The 19529-nt window shown below is 42.0% G+C and overlaps 1 protein-coding gene across 5 annotated transcripts in view; it reads left to right on the plus strand.

Annotated features, from left to right (window-relative positions):
- The first annotated feature begins 3 nt into the window (after nucleotides 1-3).
- The window catches only part of ARFGAP3 (ARF GTPase activating protein 3), a 73216-nt gene continuing 53690 nt past the window's right edge, over nucleotides 4-19529 (plus strand). For 4 of the 5 annotated variants that reach the window (XM_075003918.1, XM_075003939.1, XM_075003902.1 and 1 more), the window contains exons 1-3: nucleotides 4-192; nucleotides 12481-12599; nucleotides 16713-16785. In XM_075003918.1, the coding sequence (XP_074860019.1) occupies nucleotides 124-192; nucleotides 12481-12599; nucleotides 16713-16785 (261 nt within the window). In that variant the 5' untranslated portion in view covers nucleotides 4-123. Of the gene's footprint in view, nucleotides 193-12480; nucleotides 12600-14490; nucleotides 14552-16712; nucleotides 16786-19529 lie in introns of those variants that run through there. The other variant, XM_075003929.1, reaches the window with a different exon arrangement.

Below are 19529 nucleotides of genomic sequence, written 5' to 3' on the forward strand. Positions count from 1 at the left end.
CCCCTCGCGGGCGGACCAGCTCTGCACCCGCCCTACGTCCCTTCGTGCTGCGTGTGCGCGGCCAGCCGGCTCTGTTGCTCTCCCGGTCGGTGCCCGCTGGCCAGAGGGGCTCCCCGCGTCGCCATGTGCGAGCCCCGCAAGCAGGACATCGTCGCCATCTTCAAGCGGCTCCGCGCCGTCCCCACCAACAAGGTAAGGGGGCAGCTGCTGAGCTGGCGCTGGCGCTGGGAGGGGCGGGAGGAGCTGAACTTTGTTAGTGACACGTCGCACTCTTAGGCGCGGGCCGGGGCGGTGCCAGCGGGTATCTTCTCCCTCCGTGATTGGCCAATGGGAGCGTGCGGTTCCCCTCGCTGGTGGGCCCTGACCCCTCTGTGTCTCCCCGCAGCTGGTCCGGCGCAGGGGGCTCTTCCCCGGAAGCCCTTGCGAGGCCAGAGCGACGGTGGTCTGGAGAAGGGGCGTGTCTGTCGCAAGCGGGCTGTAGCTTTTGCCTTGGTTAGTCTGGCAAAGGCAGAAGGCGGTGTGTGACCGATGGTTGCTCTCTGTGCATATGTCAGGAAAACTCACGGGAGGGAAGGGCTGTGTGAGCGAAAGGGTGATGCTGGTGCAGGAGTGAATGGGTGTGAACTTGCCATGAACACAGGCACGTTGGACGTTAAAGGGTTCTAGCTAGGGATGTACAACCGTGCTTAATTAGCTAACCGGTTAAAGTTTAAGTATAACCGGTTAACTGATTAAGGGGGTGGAGATTAAGCCCCACCCTCCCCCGCTGCCAGCGGGAGCTCCTCTGGGTGGTCTGGAAAACCACCTTGGTCGAGGGCTGTTCCAGCCGCTCTGGAGTTCCTCCTAGGCAGGCTGCTCCAGACGCCATCGGTTAACCATAACTTGTATGCCTTATAACTTTTAACACGGTAAGCCTCACCCTAAATGTAACACCCCTATTTCTGACCAATGGAGAAATCAGGTTCTATAAGAGCCTTCGGGGGGGGGGATCCTGGGGGTAGCAACTTAATTGCTTGTAAGAGGAGCTGGATGATAAGTTGGACTTAGTTCTGATATAGGTGGGCCAGGGCTCACTTCTGGTTTATGTGTTATGTTGCTGAAGTTCATGCTTCAGGGCTTCAATCAGTCTGTGCCAGCTGTCAAAAAGGAATCTCTCCAGTCTCCCTAAATTTGATGGATGTGCATGTATGCTATAACTTCAGAGTTATGAACATGTCAGAGATGGGGGTTGTTCATAACACTGAGAAGTTTGTAACACTGAACAAAACGTTATGGTGGTTCTTTCAGAAGCTTACAATGGAATATTGATGTAATAGAGCTCTGAAACTTTATTACGCACAAGAAAAATAGTGCTTTTAACCGTCTTAATTAAATGAAATAAATACAAAAAATTCCTTACTTTGTGAAATCTTTTTAACTCTCCTCCCCCCCTTTTTTTTTAGTAGTTTACATTTAAAACAGTATGTGTTTGGGTGGTGGTGTGAGAAGGAGATATTTGATGGGGAGATGTTTACTTTTGGTTTGGTTTGGTTTGTCTCTTTGCTGCTTGATTGTGTATTTCCTGTTCCAAATGAGATGTGAAGTTGGCCAGGCAGTTTGTAACTCTGGTTTTCATAACTCAGAGGTTTTACTATGCATGTATTTTTACTCATCTTCCTCTGAAGGATCGGGGTGGCCACAGCTGCACATGGACATTAGGCTGAGAGAATCAGCACTCTGAGGTAACAGGGAGCATTCTCTGTATGTGTCTCTCTCTCTCTTGGGTTCTTGGGTGGCTGGTTCTTACTCGTATGTGGGGTTGGGAAAATAATTTTTCCTCAGTCTTGCTTGACAATTAACTGTGGAGGTTTTTTTTTCCACCTTCCTCTGCAGTACAGTATTCAGATCACTGGCCAGGATGACTGGGGTATGTCTCAGCCATTTCCTTGTCATTGCAGGGGCCTTGAGCATTGATGCATCTTGGTCCTTTCTAATCTCTGCCTGTGGGACATGATAGTCTATAGTGGATTGTGACACTTTGGTCTAATTTTGGTTTCAGTTATTGTTTAGCTTCTGGGCTGTTTTTGGCCTTCAATATACAGGAGGTCAGACTAGATCCATGGTTTTCAGCCAGTGTGCTGGGACAAAATGGTGTGCCATGAGAATTGTCCAGCTGTATCCTGGAATTTGTCAATTTCACCTCACTGAGACTCTGCAGAGCCACATGGGAGAGGGGGAAATTGATGACTCTGCAACAGTTAGCAAGGAGTTCCTCAATTTCCCTTCACTATAGTTGTCATGGGGACGGTCAATTCTTGTTTCTCCTCCTTACACCTGTGGTACCACTTTGCAGAGCCACCATGAGGGGAAGTGCTGACCCTACAGGACCCTGTTCACACCAGGAGGCAGCTGGCATGGAACTGGGATGTCGTTTAAATGTCTCATCCTGGTTTTAACAGGTGGGTGGGGAGGGGAGCCTGCTTTCTGGAGCCATCTCCCCCATCCGTGAGTAATCGAGTAGCCACTAGAAATTTCAGTGGTTACTCATTTACTCAACATCCCTAGCAGGGCATTGACCAGATTTTGAAAATGTGTCTGTACTCACTGTCTAAGACAGTGTTTTCTGTGGTGGATTTGAAACATTTACGCATTTGATCCTTGTCTAGCTTGTGTATGCACTGCTGTGTTGTAAACCTCTCTAGTAGGACTGTAACCATAGAATTGTAAGTAAATGTGATGTTTATGAGCAATCAATTCAGTTGAAAAAAGCAGGTGTGCAGTGGAATTGTTTGTCTTGTTGAAATGTGCCATGTTACTCAAAAGATCGGGACCACTGAACTAGATGATCCGGTGGGCCCTTTTGGCCCTAACACTATGATTTGATAGTGTGGCTGAGCCCATCATACGTCCAAAAGCCACGCATCCCATTCCCCGTGTAATTATTATTATTGCTTGGACTGTGATATCCTCTTCTGCCCAGTACATAAGCTCCCCTGAGATACTCAACCCAGCCGGGCTCTTATCAGAGCCTGCCTTGCTTCACTGACCCTCTTTTCTACAGAGTGAGGATACTTGGGATCTTGCTTCTCCATCGCAACTCTTCTGGGACCGGGTGGGTGCTAAAGGCTCCATCGTTGCATTTTCATCCCAGTTTAACACCCCAGAGTAGTGCCTGTCCTAGAGAGGAAAACCAGCATCCAGCCTAGGAGAGATGAGTTATAGAGAGCACCTCTTGCACACCAATCATTGCCTGTCTCCAGACAGATATTATAGATAGAACTTCCCATGTTCACAACAGACTCTCTAGTAAATGAACCCTCTCAATCAGTGTATGAGATGTGTAAATAGCATTATCACTATTTTGCAGCTGAGGAATCGAAACATAGAAAGTTTCAAAATAGAAGCTATGGTTGGACAGTAGTGAATTTAACTCTTTTGTCAAACTACTTAAAACTAATAAAAATGTCTTCATTCTTTTGCAAATTCTTCTGTAAATTGTGCTGTTGTCTTATTGCAAATTACTTGGACCATTGTCCAATCAACACTTTTTCTCTGTATTGTAATGCACTATTTCATTTTGTAGATACCTTTGCTCTTAAGTTGTTGAATTGCTTTCATAAACTAAGAAAAAGTCCTATTCACTAAGAAACTCTTCAGAACTATTTTCGAACCAAATGAAAGGAAGAAGCCAAGGAAGAATTCAAATCTGAAAGATGCATGATTTCTGGTACAATCTCAGAATATTCTTCAGTTTTTTAAACAAGTGTTCTTCTGTGCTTTGGCCCAATCAAAGAAATGTTGATAAAATAGATAGTAAAAATTGCATAGAATCATAGAACAATAGAGCTGGAAGAGACCTAAAAAAGCCATCAAGTCCAGCCCCCTGCACAAGGTAGGACCAAACCCATCAGATCAGCCCAGCCAGGGCTTTGTCGAGCTGAGACTTAAACATCTCCAGGGATGGAGACTCACTACTTCCCTGCATAGACCATTCCAATGCATGAGCACCCTCCTAAAAGTTTTTCCTAACGTTCAACTTGGACCTTCCCAACCGCAGCTTGAGACCATTTTCCGTGTTCTGCCATCTGTGTCCACTGTGAACAGCCTCTCTCCAGCCTCTTTGCAACCTCCCTTCAGTAAGCTGAAGGCTATTATCAAGTCCCCCCGCACCTCAGTCTTCTCTTCTGAAGACTAAACAGACCCAATTCCCTCAACCTTTCTTCATAGGTCATATGCTCCAGCCCCCTAATTATTTTGGTTGCCCTCTGCTGAACCTTCTCCAGTGTATCCACATCCTTCCTATAACTGGGAGCTCAGAACTGGCCACAGTACTTCGGATATGACCTCACCAAAGCCGAATAAAGAAGTGTAATCACTTCTCTGGATCTACTGGCAACAATCCTCTTGATGCAACCTAATATGCCATTAGCCTTCTTGGCTACAACGACACACTGTTGACTCATGTCCAGCTTTGTGTCCACTACAACTCCCAGGTCCTTTTTTGCAGAACTACTACTAAGCCAGTCAGACCCCAGCCTGTAACAATGCTTGGGATTCTTCCGGCCCAAGTGCAGGACTCTACACGTGTCCTTATTGAACCTCATCAGATTTCTTGTGGCCCAGTCTTCCAGTCTAAGTCACTCTGCACATATGTGTATTCTGGAGTTTATTAAATGTATGCTGAACTTCATCAGTCACTGATTTTATTGCACATTCTTTCTATGACGCCTATTTAGATGATAAACTGTGTGAGGCAGGGATTCTGCCTTGTTACTGTTCGTAAAGTGCCTTATAACATTTTGATCCCATATGAAAAAGATAATTTCTTGAGGCACCTCTGATGCAAAATTTTGGCCTCATTTCCAACAGCATGCACTGAGAACTGAGACCCTGTCTTCACTGCATTAGCCTGCAACTCTGGTCCCATCCACACATAGGCTGTGTCTATACTAGCCCTCTCTTTTTAGAGGGGTCATGTTAATGAGGGATTTTGGCACATACTAATGAGGCACTGCAATGAATATGCAATGCCTCATTAGCATAATGGCAGCTGCACATGATTCAAAGGTGCCGCTTTCAAAATGCACGCCGCCCATGTAGATGGGGACCTTTCAAAGGGATCACCTGATTTCAAGAGTCCCTTCTTCCCATTCGGTTTTAGGAAGAAGTCGCTTTCAAAGTCAGGAGACTCCTTTCAAAAGGCCCACAGCTATACAGGCCATGTGCATTTTGAAAGCCGCACTTTTGAATCACACGTGGTTGCCATTATGCTAATAAGGCACTGCATATTTATGGCAGTGCCTCATTAGGGTCTGCTGAAATCCCCTATGTAGACACAGCTCTATTGGCTTAACTGTAATACGGTGGTGCTTTTAACTCAGGTTAGGTGGTGAGTCAGGCATATGTTAAAGCTTGAATTAGCACAGTTTGTTAGCTGCTAATGTGATTGTTTTGTTGTGTGGATGTAGACTAGCTCCACTCAAATGCAGTTCATTTTCCAATGCCTACCCTCAGTTCCCTTCACATATCCAGAAAGGATAAACAAGTTTGTGTCCAGTCCCTAGAGTAACTCACCATATTCTGGTGCAGAGAACTTTTAGAAATATCTTGGAAGTGAGCGCAGCAGCTGAAATGTTGTTTCCCAGTATGTTCACAGATATTCAAGTTGAGATACTCCTCTTCCATTAGCCTAAGTGTGCTCAACTCGAGTAAACTTTGCAGGGAGGGCATACATTGCATCTTATTCACTTCCAAACACAGAGAGAAGAGTGGAGGGGGGGGAAGAGGAATGAGAGGTCATTATCCCAAACAGTTTTTTGTGTGTGTGTGTGTGTTGAAGTGAATAATGTTTTATCTTCCAAGGTAATATATTTTTATTTGGTTATTCTTTCTTTTGTTGTTGTTACAACTTGTCTTGTAGCCTCTCTTTTTCTAGGCATTTCCTTATTCTCCCTCTTCCTCCCTCTCACTTTCCATACTTTCTTTCATGTTCATCTTTTGCTGACGTGTGGAGGAAGCACAAGATTTGGAAAAATTGTGTATTCTCATGTTTCTTACTAATGTCCTTCGTAATGCTGCTGTAAATGTTAAAATAAAAAAAAAACCACTGTGAAAAACTTGTGTATCGGTGGCACAGTTTATTAGTCTCCTACCTTCCTGCCCCCTCCCCTCCCCTTGCTCCACCCCAGCAAAACAAACTGTACAGAAAAATTGCATATACACTGGGGTCTTTTACTGAGACAATTATGTGGGTCACTGGTCACATCTCATCATTTCCCTGACCAACACAGCTAAGATGCCAAAAGTTTGTAGTGTATACTTGTCCGTAGTCTGCTGGATAGGTCTGACTTGCTAATTGTTAATGACGGTCTATTCTGAGGTCAGCGAACTGAAAGTTTTCCCTCTCCCCATTTACCAAAAAGAAGGAAACTGCCTTATTCATATTTGATAAGTTTCTTTGTAGTCTTAGCACTTTTCACTAATACCCTTTATCCTCAGTTACTTAGTCTGTGTCTCCACTACCACTTATATCAGCATAAAATTTACGTTATTCAGAGACATGAAAAAACTTCCTGAAGTGACCTAAGTTTTGCTTAGTGCTAACTGCCAGTCCTTGGGTTTACTTTTGTCAGTGGGAGTGCACTGTCCTGTCAGTTTAAGTGGCTACATGAGAGATTTTACAGCAGTGCAGCTGCATTGCTGTAAGGGCTCCTATGTAGACCTAAATCTCATTTACTTAATTTTTTTGTGTAATTAAATAAGCCTTTTAGATAAGTATTTAACTCAATTGACGTACCCTTCAGAAATGATGAAAAAATCAAAGCAGCTGGTGTTTGCATTGTCAACTTTTGTTTCATTGTTCAGTGCTATAAATTATAGGAGATGACTAATCTCTGTGCATTCCAAGTTTTCAGGGCATGGGTTGTCTTTATTTTTGTACCCATTCTCTATGCTAAACTGAAAGATCAGAATAATTAACTGTCTGTATGAAGAGGGCAAAAGTTTTGTAAGTAACAGCCTCAAAGGATGACTTACGAACACCATATGTAGTTAACATATAGGTAAATCTTAATGGTTTAAAATTAATATATCCAGAAAAGATATTACTCAGAGGGGTGAGTGTTGAATTCTGTTAATCGGCTCAACTCCTTAAGTGCAACACTCACCAAAATGTCTTAGGGTTAAGTTTAGTGTATTTCCATACAAGGTAGTGATATATAATATTGTCTGTGTAGAGATAATCCTATGTAAGTACTGATTTAGTAAATGCATATTGCAGTACATGAGTTTATCTGAGTTATCTCTTCTCTAATGCAAACATACAGATTAACTAACGTTTCATTTTTTTCAGAAATGACTTTTAAGCTGATGTACAGATAAGCTTCCTTTTAAAAACCCTTTAACATATAAAATCCATGTAGTAGAAGCATTATTACAAACAAGACTTGAAATAAAATAAAAAAAATTCTCATTTAATAACCTACTAGAATTTGGAATCAGGCTTCTGCTTTCCATGCTGATGTTGAAAACTGTGTACACCTAAAACAGTATAGAGGATACCTCTGCTCTGGTTTTAGAAGGAACTCATTTCATAAATCAATTCAGAAATGCTACTTATAATTAAAATATATTTTAATTTCCTGTCACAGTTCATGCAAGCTGTGGTCAGAAGGATAAATTACATGTGAATATTTGTTTTAATGAGGTGGACGATTCCACTTCTGCAGCCTTCGTGTGCCCAGTGCCTAAGACATAACATGCAATGTCTACAAAACCATAGATTTCATAAAGTCGTACACAATGTTTCTATATAACCAACAATTTATACATTATATGTAATATATAAATTTTGAATTATTATGCACGATTTAATAACTGTGAATTTTTAGAGGACACAGTAAAACAGCCAGTCCATTCAGAGCTGGACTGTGCCTCAGTGAAGACCCTGAACTTCACTGAACTGTGGTAGTCAGATTTATGAGTTGATGCACTCAAGAAAGCTATAACTGAACAAATACATATTTTGGATAGCTTACTGTGTTCAACTTTTAAAACACTTAGGGCTTGTCTACACTTGTCCCCAGCTTCGAAGGGGCGTGTTAATCAGGGCAACAGGAGATTACTAATGAAGTGCTGAGGAGTAAAGAGCTACACATATGCCGGCACTTCGAAGTTTGATGCTTCAGAATTTCCGCGGGGGAAAATCAGCCTAATGAAGTGCTGCATATTCAACGCAGCACTTCATTAGTAATCTCCTATTGTCCTGATTATCATGCCCCCTTCGAAGTTGGGGGCAAGTGTAGACCCCGCATTAGTTGTTTAAACATAATCACTTAATGACATTCACATTTTTCCCCTGTATTCACTGGGGTAAATTAAGAGTCCAGGACCCAGTATAAAGTGCAAGTCTGTTCTTCTGTCTCATGTTTAGAAACAAGAGCAAGTTGGTTTTATTGGTTTCAATCCAATAGTACAGTATAAACATTTTATGTTCCTTCAGTTAAAAGGAATTGATGGTGGTGAGAGAGAAGCTCTTGGAAGAAAAAGCGTTGAAATAGCCAATTAAGAGGAAGACCAGGCTAATATTTGAATTTTTATTATAATTATAAATTATTTAAAAAGCCAATGAGTCCATGTTGATAGCAATTTTTTTATAATGTGACATAATTAAGGGAATGTCTGCCACAGACGAGCTATAATGTGGCATTTGTGCTGGTTAGTGCTGTAGAGTAGTCAGTTCCTACATCAACAGAATGGATTTTTATATTGATGTAGTTAATTTGCCTTTCTGAGGGGCAGCAACTATGTTGCCAGAAGAATTCCTCCATCTAGTTGCTTTCACAGCAGGGCTTAGGTTGGCCAAATGTTGGAGCTTGGTCCAGATTTTTCTGAATCCGCAGCAATGTAGCTAGATTGAACTGATTTTATTGAAATGTAAATTGTGATTTAATCTATGTACAGTACATGTTTTTTATAATGAAAAAAATCTATAACACTAGAGGGCTGCACACTTGGTCTCTGCCATAGACCAAGAGCATTGCATGCATCAGTGCCTTTTTCATTTTTCCATTTACTTGTCCCACAAGCTCTCTGTGCATCACCCTCCCATCCCCCTGGGTTTCAGCAACTGACTCTCTTCAGTCTTCCTCCCCAAATGCCAGGGTCTGTGTCTGCCCCTTCATTACTGCCTTCCTCACCATGCCTGGGTCTGTTTTCTCCTTGTCTCATTCACCCTACTATTGTCTCCCATCCCTTCCCCCCTTTAATACTTAAGGCTTTTTGTGCCTCCAAGGTCCCCCACTGTGCTTCCACGTTTCCCTCCTTCCCCACCATACCAGGAGCTCTGTGTTTCTCAGCTTCCCCTCTCTCCACCCCATTCTCCTCACTAAGCAGAGGGCTCCCACCCATTTCCTTCTCCTGCCCATGCCCAAGGCTCTGCGTACCCCTTTTTCACCCTTGTAAAAGTCCAATTACTCTTTCCTTGCAACGAGCTCTTTGCGCACCCATATCCCCCCTTTCTCAGCCACCATTTTTTGCAGAATTCTGTCCTGGAGACAAGTCATTCAAGGTGGTATTATTGTAAACTCCATTAGAAGATGGACGGCGAAGAGTTGTGCAGTATTATGCTGAATGTGTTTGTGGGTGCTGTTAGCCAGCTCTTTAACTATATGTTCCTGAGGTGGTAGGAGCAGATGCTTTTGCTAACTGCATACAAAGGTCTCTGTTTTTGCCCCATAATCCTCTTATTTTTCTCTACAGTAAACTCCCCGCTTTACATGATTTTGACATGTGGGATAATCGTATTAACATGAATGTTGAAATCCCAGGCTCCAGCCATGGGGAAGCAGGCAGTTGGAGCCTGGGGAGACATGGCTTCTTCCTGGCTTCCCCCATTTCTTATCTGTAACATAACTTTTGAATCTTAATACTAACATTATAGGGAATACTCCAGGTGTCAGTATGCAGAACTCTAAACAGTAGAACCCCAAGTTACACGGGGGTTGCGTTCCTTGAAACCTCTGCATAACTCAAATTTCGTGTAAGTCAGGGGAGGGGAGTCTTTCCCCTCGTCCGCCGACTCATGGGAGCCTGGAGCCAGAGGCTGCAGTGCCTGGTCAGCTGCTTGCGGGAGTCAGGAAACTGACCAGGTGCTGCTGCGCCTGGCTCCCAGCTCTGAGGGAACTGTGGGGCTTCCCCCGCCTCCCACTTCCCTCCTCCAAGCCTCCAGGAGCAAGGCACAGCAGCGCCTGGCTCTCATCTCCCTGGCAGCTCATTGGAGGAGGGAGGGGAGAGGAGGGAAACTGACGGCTCCTGGCTCCCTGGGGCTTCCCCCACTCCCAGCAGCAGCTTCCCCCAGCTGCTTGGAGCCAGCGCTAAGGCACTGCAAGGGGAAGCTGTAGGGCTGGGGGAAGCTGGAGCTGGCAGTGGAACACTGAAGGGAGTAGCCACACAGCTTCTTCCTGGCTTCCTGCAGCTGGGGGAAGCCAGGGGGATGCTGCTGCTGGGAGTGGGGGAAGCCCCAGGGAGCCATCAGTTTCCCTCCTCTCCCCTCCCTCCTTCACTGAATCCCCCAGGGAGATGAGAGCCAGGCGCTGCTGTGCCTTGCTCCTAGGGGCTTGGAGGAGGGAAGCGGGAAGCGAAGGAAGCCCCACAGCTCCCTCAGCGCTGGGAGCCAGGCGCAGCAGCACCTGGTCAGTTTCCTGACACCAAGAAGCAGCTGACCAGGCACTGCTGCCTCTGGCTCCAGGCTCCTATGAGTTCCGGGGACAGGGGGGAAAGACTCCCCTCCCCCGACTTACACGAAATTTGAGTTATGCAGAGGTTTCAAGGAATGCAACCCCTGTGTAACTTGGGGTTCTACTGTTTAGAGTTCTGCACGCTGATACCTGGAGTGTTCCCTATAATGTTAGTATTAAGATTCAAAACTTATGTTACAGATAAAGAAATGCCATCAAGTTGAATGTAAAGTCTCACCTTCCCTCAGCTACCAAAATAAAATCAGAATTACTGAAACAACACAGGAGATCTGAAATAAGAAACTGAGCTCACTTTTCCATGTAAATCCTGACAATAAAGGCACAAGCTTCAATCCTGCATAACTTACCTCGGTGCGAGGCATTTTCATGAAGAGACAGAGGGAGGGAATCCTTCCTTCAGGTGAGAGAGTGGCTGTGTGGCACTTGGGGGAACAAGAGAATCAGTGTAACAACAGATCCTCTGCTTCCATTCCCAGACAGACATTAGGAACTGCAGCAATCTGGTTTATATAGTACCTGGGGAAGGTGTTTTCTATGTTCAGCAGAACCTTACTGGTTTTGCTGTCAGAATTCCTTTTGTGTTCGTGGGGTAAAAGGAAAGCATTTGGGACATAGTAACTAGCAATATTAATTGGTGCTGTATAAACTAATTGAGACAAGAATAGACCCAGCTGTTGTTAGACATGTGTTTTCTGGATCATTTGTTACCGTGATGAGAGAGAATGTCATTGAAATACTGTTCCTTAAGCACTTGCTGTTTTTAGTGATAGAGAGTTGCAACCGACCTATTAGGTTGTTTTGATATGGGTTCTCTAAACGTGTGTCTCTTGTCTCTCTTAAACACAAAAGCTTGTGAATATAAAAACTAAATGACTGACTGAATAAGTTGATTATCAGGGAAATGCATTACACTTTTCACAAGTATTTTTGACAAATCGAACATTGTGATATAGGCATCCGTAATAATGTATGCCTTTGTATGTTTGCTAGCAGTTAGGTAGATGCATTGCAGATATGCAGAAAGACAGATTCTCATCCCCAAATATCTTACACTCTAGGTAGCTGCTTACATATTAAATATATGGAGTGACATTGTTGGTATGCATGGAAGTGATTAATTAAATATGCTGATCTTAGGTGTTCCCAAAAGCTTGATCAGAAGACAGTGGATTGAGCAGACTAGGAGCCAAGAATTTCAGAATTCTCATTCTGAGTGCTATTGAATAATTTCCTCATCTTTTAAATTAGGGATAACGTAGAGGCTGTGTCTACACTTATATTCCTCTTTCAAAAGAGGAATACAAATGAGGGAAGTCAAAAATGCAAATGAGGCACTGATTTACATATCTCGTGCTTCAAGTAGGAAACAAAAAAGGAAGGGATCTTTCGAAGATGGGGTTTATTTTTGAAAGAGACCTATCTACATTGCTTGCTGGCTTGCTTTCTGTCTGTCTTTTTGTCTTTCTTTTGAAAGAATCTCTTCTGAAAAAAGATTTGTGCAAATGAAGCTTGCAATCCATAAATCATTGCTGTGTTTGCATTTTCAATTTCCTTCATTTGCATTCTTCTTTCAAAAAAAGGAATGCAAGTGTAGACACAGCCAAAAAGAATAGTGAAGATGTGATCTGGGGATTAATTAGTTATAAATTCCAGGCACTACATAGGTACTAATAATTGGTCAATAAATATCTCTTAGTGGGAATTGATTTATGTCCAGTTTCATTTGCTGATTTATCTTTTCTAGGTGTGTTTTGACTGTGGAGCGAAAAACCCTAGTTGGGCAAGCATAACATACGGTGTTTTTCTTTGTATTGATTGCTCTGGGACCCATCGTTCACTTGGTGTTCACCTGAGTTTCATTCGGTAAGTAGTAACATGATTCTGTACTAAATAAGTGTTGAGATTTCGGTCACAATGTGTAGCTCTTCAAAGGCTTTTGTTGTTTTTCCTTACTTCTTAATGAGAAACTTTTCACTCTGTTATGGGTTCATGTCCATCTTAGGATGACTCTGGCTGAAAGTTATCTGCTGTGCGTTTGGGAGCTAGATAAATAAGTGAGGAGATTTCCTATTGTGCAAGTGTGTTCACATTGCGCTAGCTGTGGTACAAATATAATTGTCACTTGTTGGCAGCTTGTCCAATTTCCTTGCAAAAGATGATGTTTTAAACAGGCATGAAACTGAACTTAATTCTCTCATCTTTATGGCTTTGCTATATCAAACTTGAGCCAGAATTCTATAGCATTGCTTAGAGATTAATGTTTGCCATTTTTAGCTTTAATAAAACAAACCAGCAAAATACTAAGGCTGCACTGCCATTATGCAAATGAGGCACTGACTATTCATATCAGCACTATTAGCATTTTCAATCCACTGCATTTACATGTCCCTTCTGAAAGGGGGAGGAAGTGTAGGTGCAGCATAAGTGTTCTGCCTGAGATCGTTACAGCTGTGTCTACACTATTGAGTTTTTTTGACAGATGGAGCCTTCTTTCGACGTATCTCAGAGAGTGTCTACACACACAAAGCTTTCTGTTGACAGAGTCTCGACAGAACTCTCCATTTGTCTCGACAGTGTTCTCTTGAAAATTTGAGGAATAACACTTCTGTTGACAGAGCGGGCTTCCAGTTCACCAGGCAGCCCTGTTTGCAGAGCTTCCCATCAGCCATTCTGCCAACAGAGGGCGGGGCATTCTGGTTGCTCTCTGTAGACAGAGTGGATTGCTCTGTTGATTTGCTTTTGTGTCTGGATGCACTCTGTCCACAGAGTTTCTGTCGACACAGCTGTGCCAACAGCTACTTCTAGTGTTGACATAGCCTATGAATAGCAAAGGGTAGGGGGACTGTCTGTGTAATGCATGAGGTAATTGCTATCTCTGTTAAGACCAAGAGTCAATGTATCAAATTTGCACATGAACTCCAGTTCACACATCTCCCTTTGTAATCTGCTCCTAAAGTCTCTTGTAGGACACACGTTCTCAGGTCTTTAACAGAATGTCCCAGTCCATTGAAATGCTCCCTGGCAGGTTTATGTGTATTCAGATTCCTAATGTTTGCTCTGTGCCCATTCATTCTTTGGCGAAGTGTTTGTCCAGTTTGTCTGATATACCTTTGAGAACAACGAGAAGTCTTGTGGCACCTTATAGACTAACAGATATTTTGGAGCATAAGTTTTCATGGGCAAAGACCCGCTTCATCAGATGCATGAGTCGGGGGGTGGTTTCAGAGGGGTATTTAAAGAGTGGGCTGAGAGCTCTGGCCCTTCCTCTTACTGGGACCCCACTCTTTAAATACCCCTCTGAAACCACCACCCCCACTTATGCATCTGATGAAGCGGGTCTTTGCCTACGAAAGCTTATGCTCCAAAATATCTGTTAGTCTATAGGGTGCCACAAGACTTCTTGTTGTTCTTGAAGCTACAGACTAACACAGCTACCTCTCTGATCCTTGATATACCTTTGGATATTCGTAATGACCTCAGGCAGGACGCTTGGTATTCTGCATCCCTTGCCTGTCCCCTTCAGTTCTATGTAGCTGATTTGTCAGTTTTTGTTTTAATTTTTTGGATTGCTGTTTTATAAAACAATCAGTTCTGTACTGGCAATGTCATATCTCCAGATCTGATGAAGTAGGTCTGCCCCACGCAAGTTCATCACCAAATAAATTATTTTGTTAATCATTAAAGTGCTCCGTGACTGCTGGTTTGTTTTATTAGAATACAGACTAAAACGGCTATCTCTCTGTTACTATCTTAGCTTTGTGTCATAGGATAGCGAGTATCCCGTCATAGGTGTATGCATCAGAAATGTTTAAAAGGTGGGTATGCCTCTGTTCTTTAAGATAGTGAAAATGTGATAACAAGTGAGATGATACTTCTGTACCATGTTAAAATCTGGAAAATTGATAACAAGTTTTATTTTGCCTGACTTAGACTATTGAAGGAATCTTCATAAAAATGAGGTGATTATCTTTGCAGGAATGAGATTGTCATACTGTTGTTTTCTTATATAGGCTACGTTTACACTAGCCCCAAACTTCGAAATGGCCACGCAAATGCAGGCAGCCACGGCACTTTGAAATTGACGCGCCTTGCTGCCGCGTGGCTCGTCCCAACGGGGCTCCTTTTTGAACGGACCCCACCTACTTCGAAGTCCCCTTATTTCCATGAGCTGATTGGAAGAAGGGGACTTCAGAGCAGGCGGGGTCCTTTTGAAAAGGAGCCCCGTCGGGACGAGCCGCGCAGTGCCAAGGCGCGTCAATTTCGAAGTGCCGCGGCTGCCCACATGCTAATGAAGCGCTGAATATGCATTTCAGCGCTTCATTAGTAAACTTCGAAATGGCCATTTGTGTGGCCATTTCGAAGTTTGGGGCTAGTGTAGACACAGCCACATAGGCACAAATGTAAACATTTGGTAAGAGATTTTTACTGTGTCAGGGCCTCCAGCATATTTACCTGCAATTTTCATTTTCTTTATTGGTGTTTGTAATTAGAAAATTTTAAACCACGCAAAACCCTGATGTAGCCTTCCCTATTAATGTAGCCTATGACTACACTTAAAACATTTTGCTGATATCACAGAAGTGGTTAGAAGTGTAATTCTTTTTTACAAAAAAAATTTAAACGCCATTTTTATACCAGTTAAAGCTTTTGTGTAGATGAAATTATAGGAGCAAAAAGGTTTTTACTGGTATAATTTATTTTGTTCAGGCAACTGTTATAAGCTATGCTACCTGATGGTCTTTTGCCTATATAATGATACCGATATTATATTAATATTAGTGCTCCCTAAATCCAGCTGATGGAATTTACACTGAAGGCAATGACGTTTTAATAGCGAGACAACTGGTTTCAATTCAAATTTATCTCGTGTAGACACAACCTAAGTTGCATCTTACATGAGAGAAGATGACAGGTGTCACTATACTACATTAAGCCCTCGAGTTAAATGGGTCAGTTTCCTGGGTCCCGCAGGCAGCCACTTCTGGGACCCGGGAAACTGAACAGCCCACCAGGGCTAGTCAGTTTTCTGGCTGTTTCTCCCTGCCTTCCCCCAGCCATACAGCTGTCGGCCTGACAGCGGTGCAGCTGGCAGAAGGCTGGGAGAAGGAGCTGTTAGCCTGCCTAGCTGCCCACCACTACGGACAGCTAGGCAGGCTGACAACTGCAGAGCAGCTTCAAGTTGTGCTTAACGTACTTTAAAATGAGTTACACACAACCTGAAGGCGCATATTTTGAGGGTTTACTGTATTAAATATTGCTAGTATAGACAGACCATAGTCATTAAAGAGTTAGAGTTCCGGGAGAAATTCTTTTTTAATCTTGCCTTCCCTAAGACTATGTATGAGTTTATCAACAACCAAAAAGGTACTTTTGATTCTTTGGATTATTGTGAATAGACCCTTTGAGTTTTGTCCTCAATAAAGCAGTGCAGGATCCCTGGGCTTGTACATTAGTCATACTACACCAGTATCACAACTCCACTTCCTCTCAAGCTGGTCCAAACACGCTTCCTGGTGAGGACGTACATCACCGACAGAATGAAGACATGAAAAACTGCAATGGCTGTATGTTAATGGAAGTTGACTTCATATCATAGAACTGAAAGGGGCCTTGAAAGGCCCTGCCCTCACAGAAGAACCTATCTCCATCTCTGACAGATATATTTTTTTAATCTAACCTGCCCATATTTTTGAGAGACCCCTCCCAAGAATGGAACTCTCAATCCTGGGTTTACAAGGCCAGTGCTCTAACCACTGAGGTATTCCCTTCTCCCCAAGTTTGGTGTAGCTTATTTTGTTGTTGTTATACAGCTTAAGTTTGTAGTGTAGACATGCTGTTAGTGTAGGGGTTTTGTGCCCAGACTACAAGTTTTGAACTGTAATACTTATTACAAAATATTAGCTTTTCTTAAAATAGCTTCAAAAGATGTTTAAAATTCTTTCTGAAAATAATACTTAAAATATTTCCTCTGCTTAGATCTACAGAATTAGATTCCAGCTGGTCTTGGTTTCAGTTGAGATGTATGCAAGTAGGAGGAAATGCGAATGCTGTAAGTATACCTTAGAAATGTTTCTCTTATTTCAAGTATTTGCTTTTCATTTTTAAAAGCTTCAGACTTAGCTTCATTGCTCATTTTATATGTTAGGGAAGACTTGAGGGATGAAAAAGTGAACTCCACACCCCCTTGCAATATTTGTGTATTTTTGTGTATTTCAAGTTAAAATAATCAGCTAACTGCTACATTCCTACAACTTTATACATCCTATTGGGAAAAAACTAGCTTATATAGAAATGGGGTCCTTAGGATATATGTGCTCTTTCAAGATATTTGCACAGGCTTTAAAGGAGATTGGTGTGGAGCTAGTCTATGGAAACTTAGCCACTTCACACTGGACAGGGATAAGATAAATAAATATGTATCACTGAGAATTCAAGCACAATACAGTAAGTTATTTTGAATTTGCCATGTGTTTTGGCCTTAGTGAAAGGAAGACTCAGTCTTGCTCAGTGATTACACAAGTAATAGCATGAACTGTTTTTTATTTTCTATCCTAACGTTTTAAGACAATCAAAAGACAAAAATGCGGGCTTTTTTTTAAAGCAATGGAAAATACCCAAAAGAACTATTTTTGTATTTACTTTACTTCTGTGTGCTTTATTTTGTTGGCCAAAGCTCAGTTTTTGCAGTTAAATGAAGAGCAGATGGGGGAGGGGGAGAAATATATTGCTTCAGAAGGTATGTATTATCATCTAATACATGATACCAAGAGTTCTTGTATGCAATTCAATTGGTACCCAGCAGGCCCTTGAAAATTCATATATATTCATATTCAAATAAGGACTATTGTCTGAAATTGTGATACCCTAGCTAATGACCTTATTAAAATATTTCAGATAATTTGGTTTCTGTAATATCTGCACTCTGATTCTGGTAAATGCATTGTTATATATTTCATATGAAGTTTGTTTTTTACTAACTCCTGTTTAGAAACATTAGTAATTTTTACTATTTCTTCACTGTAGATGCACTTTAACCTCAGCTACCATGTTGATTAGTTTCCTAGAAATATTTAAAGTAGTTAAAAAAAACAAAAACAAAAACAGTTTTCTCAAATAGTTCTTTTAAGAGTAGTTTTCTCTTAGAACTAAGGCTGAGATTTTCAAAACTGTTTGCTTAAAGTTACTCTCGTAACTGTATATTTTGAGACCTGAATAAATGGCCAGGTTTTTCAAGGTGTTGAGTACCCAGACGTTTCCATTAAAGTCACTGGCAGCTGTTAAGTGATGAACCAGCACTTTCAAAAATCAGGACATTTATTTGGACATTTAGAATCCTAAATTCCATATTTAAATTTCGGCAAACAGTTTTGAAAATCTTGGGCTTAGAATCTATCCCAGTTATGACTGAGGCACAGATGCTGGAGCCTTTCTAGAAACTGTTACACTCTGTGTCCAGCCTTCAGCTATAAATAACATTTCTACATGTTATTAATATGGCATTATTTATCAGGCATAACTGTGCTGTGAGGAAAGTGTCAAAGCTGCAGATTCACCAGACCTAGATGCGTCAAGCAGTTTTAGAAAGCACCACTGTCATTTACATAGGTTGCTATATTAGCTTTCATTTTATAAGAGCTCCACTGTCACAATTCATGAAGTCTGAATGACAAAACCTTTTCTTTCAATTAAGCTTTAATTTTAATAAAATATTCTGTAAACAGATAAACATGATGAAGTGGCGTTAGCATATTCCCTGTGATGGTGGTAAGTTCTACTGGACTGGAGAGCATGAGGAAAAATAACAGTTCCTGTAGGAATACGAGTGTCCTGTGCAGCCAAGAACTTTCAGAGTCATGGCTATAAGAAACTGTGCTCCCCAGCTTCCTCATTTCCTTCTTTTCCATAATTACTTGCAAGACTAGGGTTTTTTTGCAACATGCCTGAAGGGGTTTTCCAAATATCTTTAAATTAATATCTCCTGTTAACATGTTTACAGTTGTCGTAGGTCTTTCGGGGTTTTGTACTGTTGCACAACTAGTTTAGTGGGCTAGTTTTTGTTTGGGAGCAAGATCAGGAACAAGAGACCAGATTTAAACAATGGTTCTGAGCTTCTTGCTGCAATCCAGAACCTTAAATGTTAAAAACAATTTTTCAGTGTTGGAGAGATTCATTCTTAAAGTATTATAAAAACTTTTAATTAATATAAAGCTATGGATGTAAGTAGGTTATAGCCAAAAATGCTGAAAAATATAAAACCACCTTTTTGTTTCAGTTAGTTATACAGGTTGAACTTCTCTAAAACAGCAACCTCGGGGTCTGATCAGTGTGGAACCAGAGAATTTGCCAGACCATGGGAGAGGTCAATATTGTGTACCAATACTTCCACTGCTTACTGGGCTCTTAGAAAACGCTGAGGGGTAAATTAGGGCTAAATAACAGCATAGTACACAGAGAGCCAGGATTGATGCTATAAACAAAATTTACGAGACCACAGGAAGCTTGGTAACACCCATAATAAGCGGACTTCTGGATAACTAAAATTATGCTGGACGATGGATGTTACCAACCAGGGAGTGCCAGACTAGAGCGGTTCAACCTGCATTCTAAAATGTTCAGAATGTTTAAAGGAAACAGAGGAAGTTTCTGCTGCTTGTAACCTTGGAGACAGACAAACTGAAAGACTGTCTTATCTAGACCAAGAAATCTCTCATAATGTAACATACCTGGCTTAGTACAAATGTAATCCTTATCTGAAGAAAACCATCTATGTAAAAGATTTCTGTATTTGAAAAT

This window comes from Carettochelys insculpta, chromosome 1 (genome assembly GCF_033958435.1).
Source record: "Carettochelys insculpta isolate YL-2023 chromosome 1, ASM3395843v1, whole genome shotgun sequence".
NCBI classification, from domain to species: Eukaryota; Metazoa; Chordata; order Testudines; family Carettochelyidae; genus Carettochelys; species Carettochelys insculpta.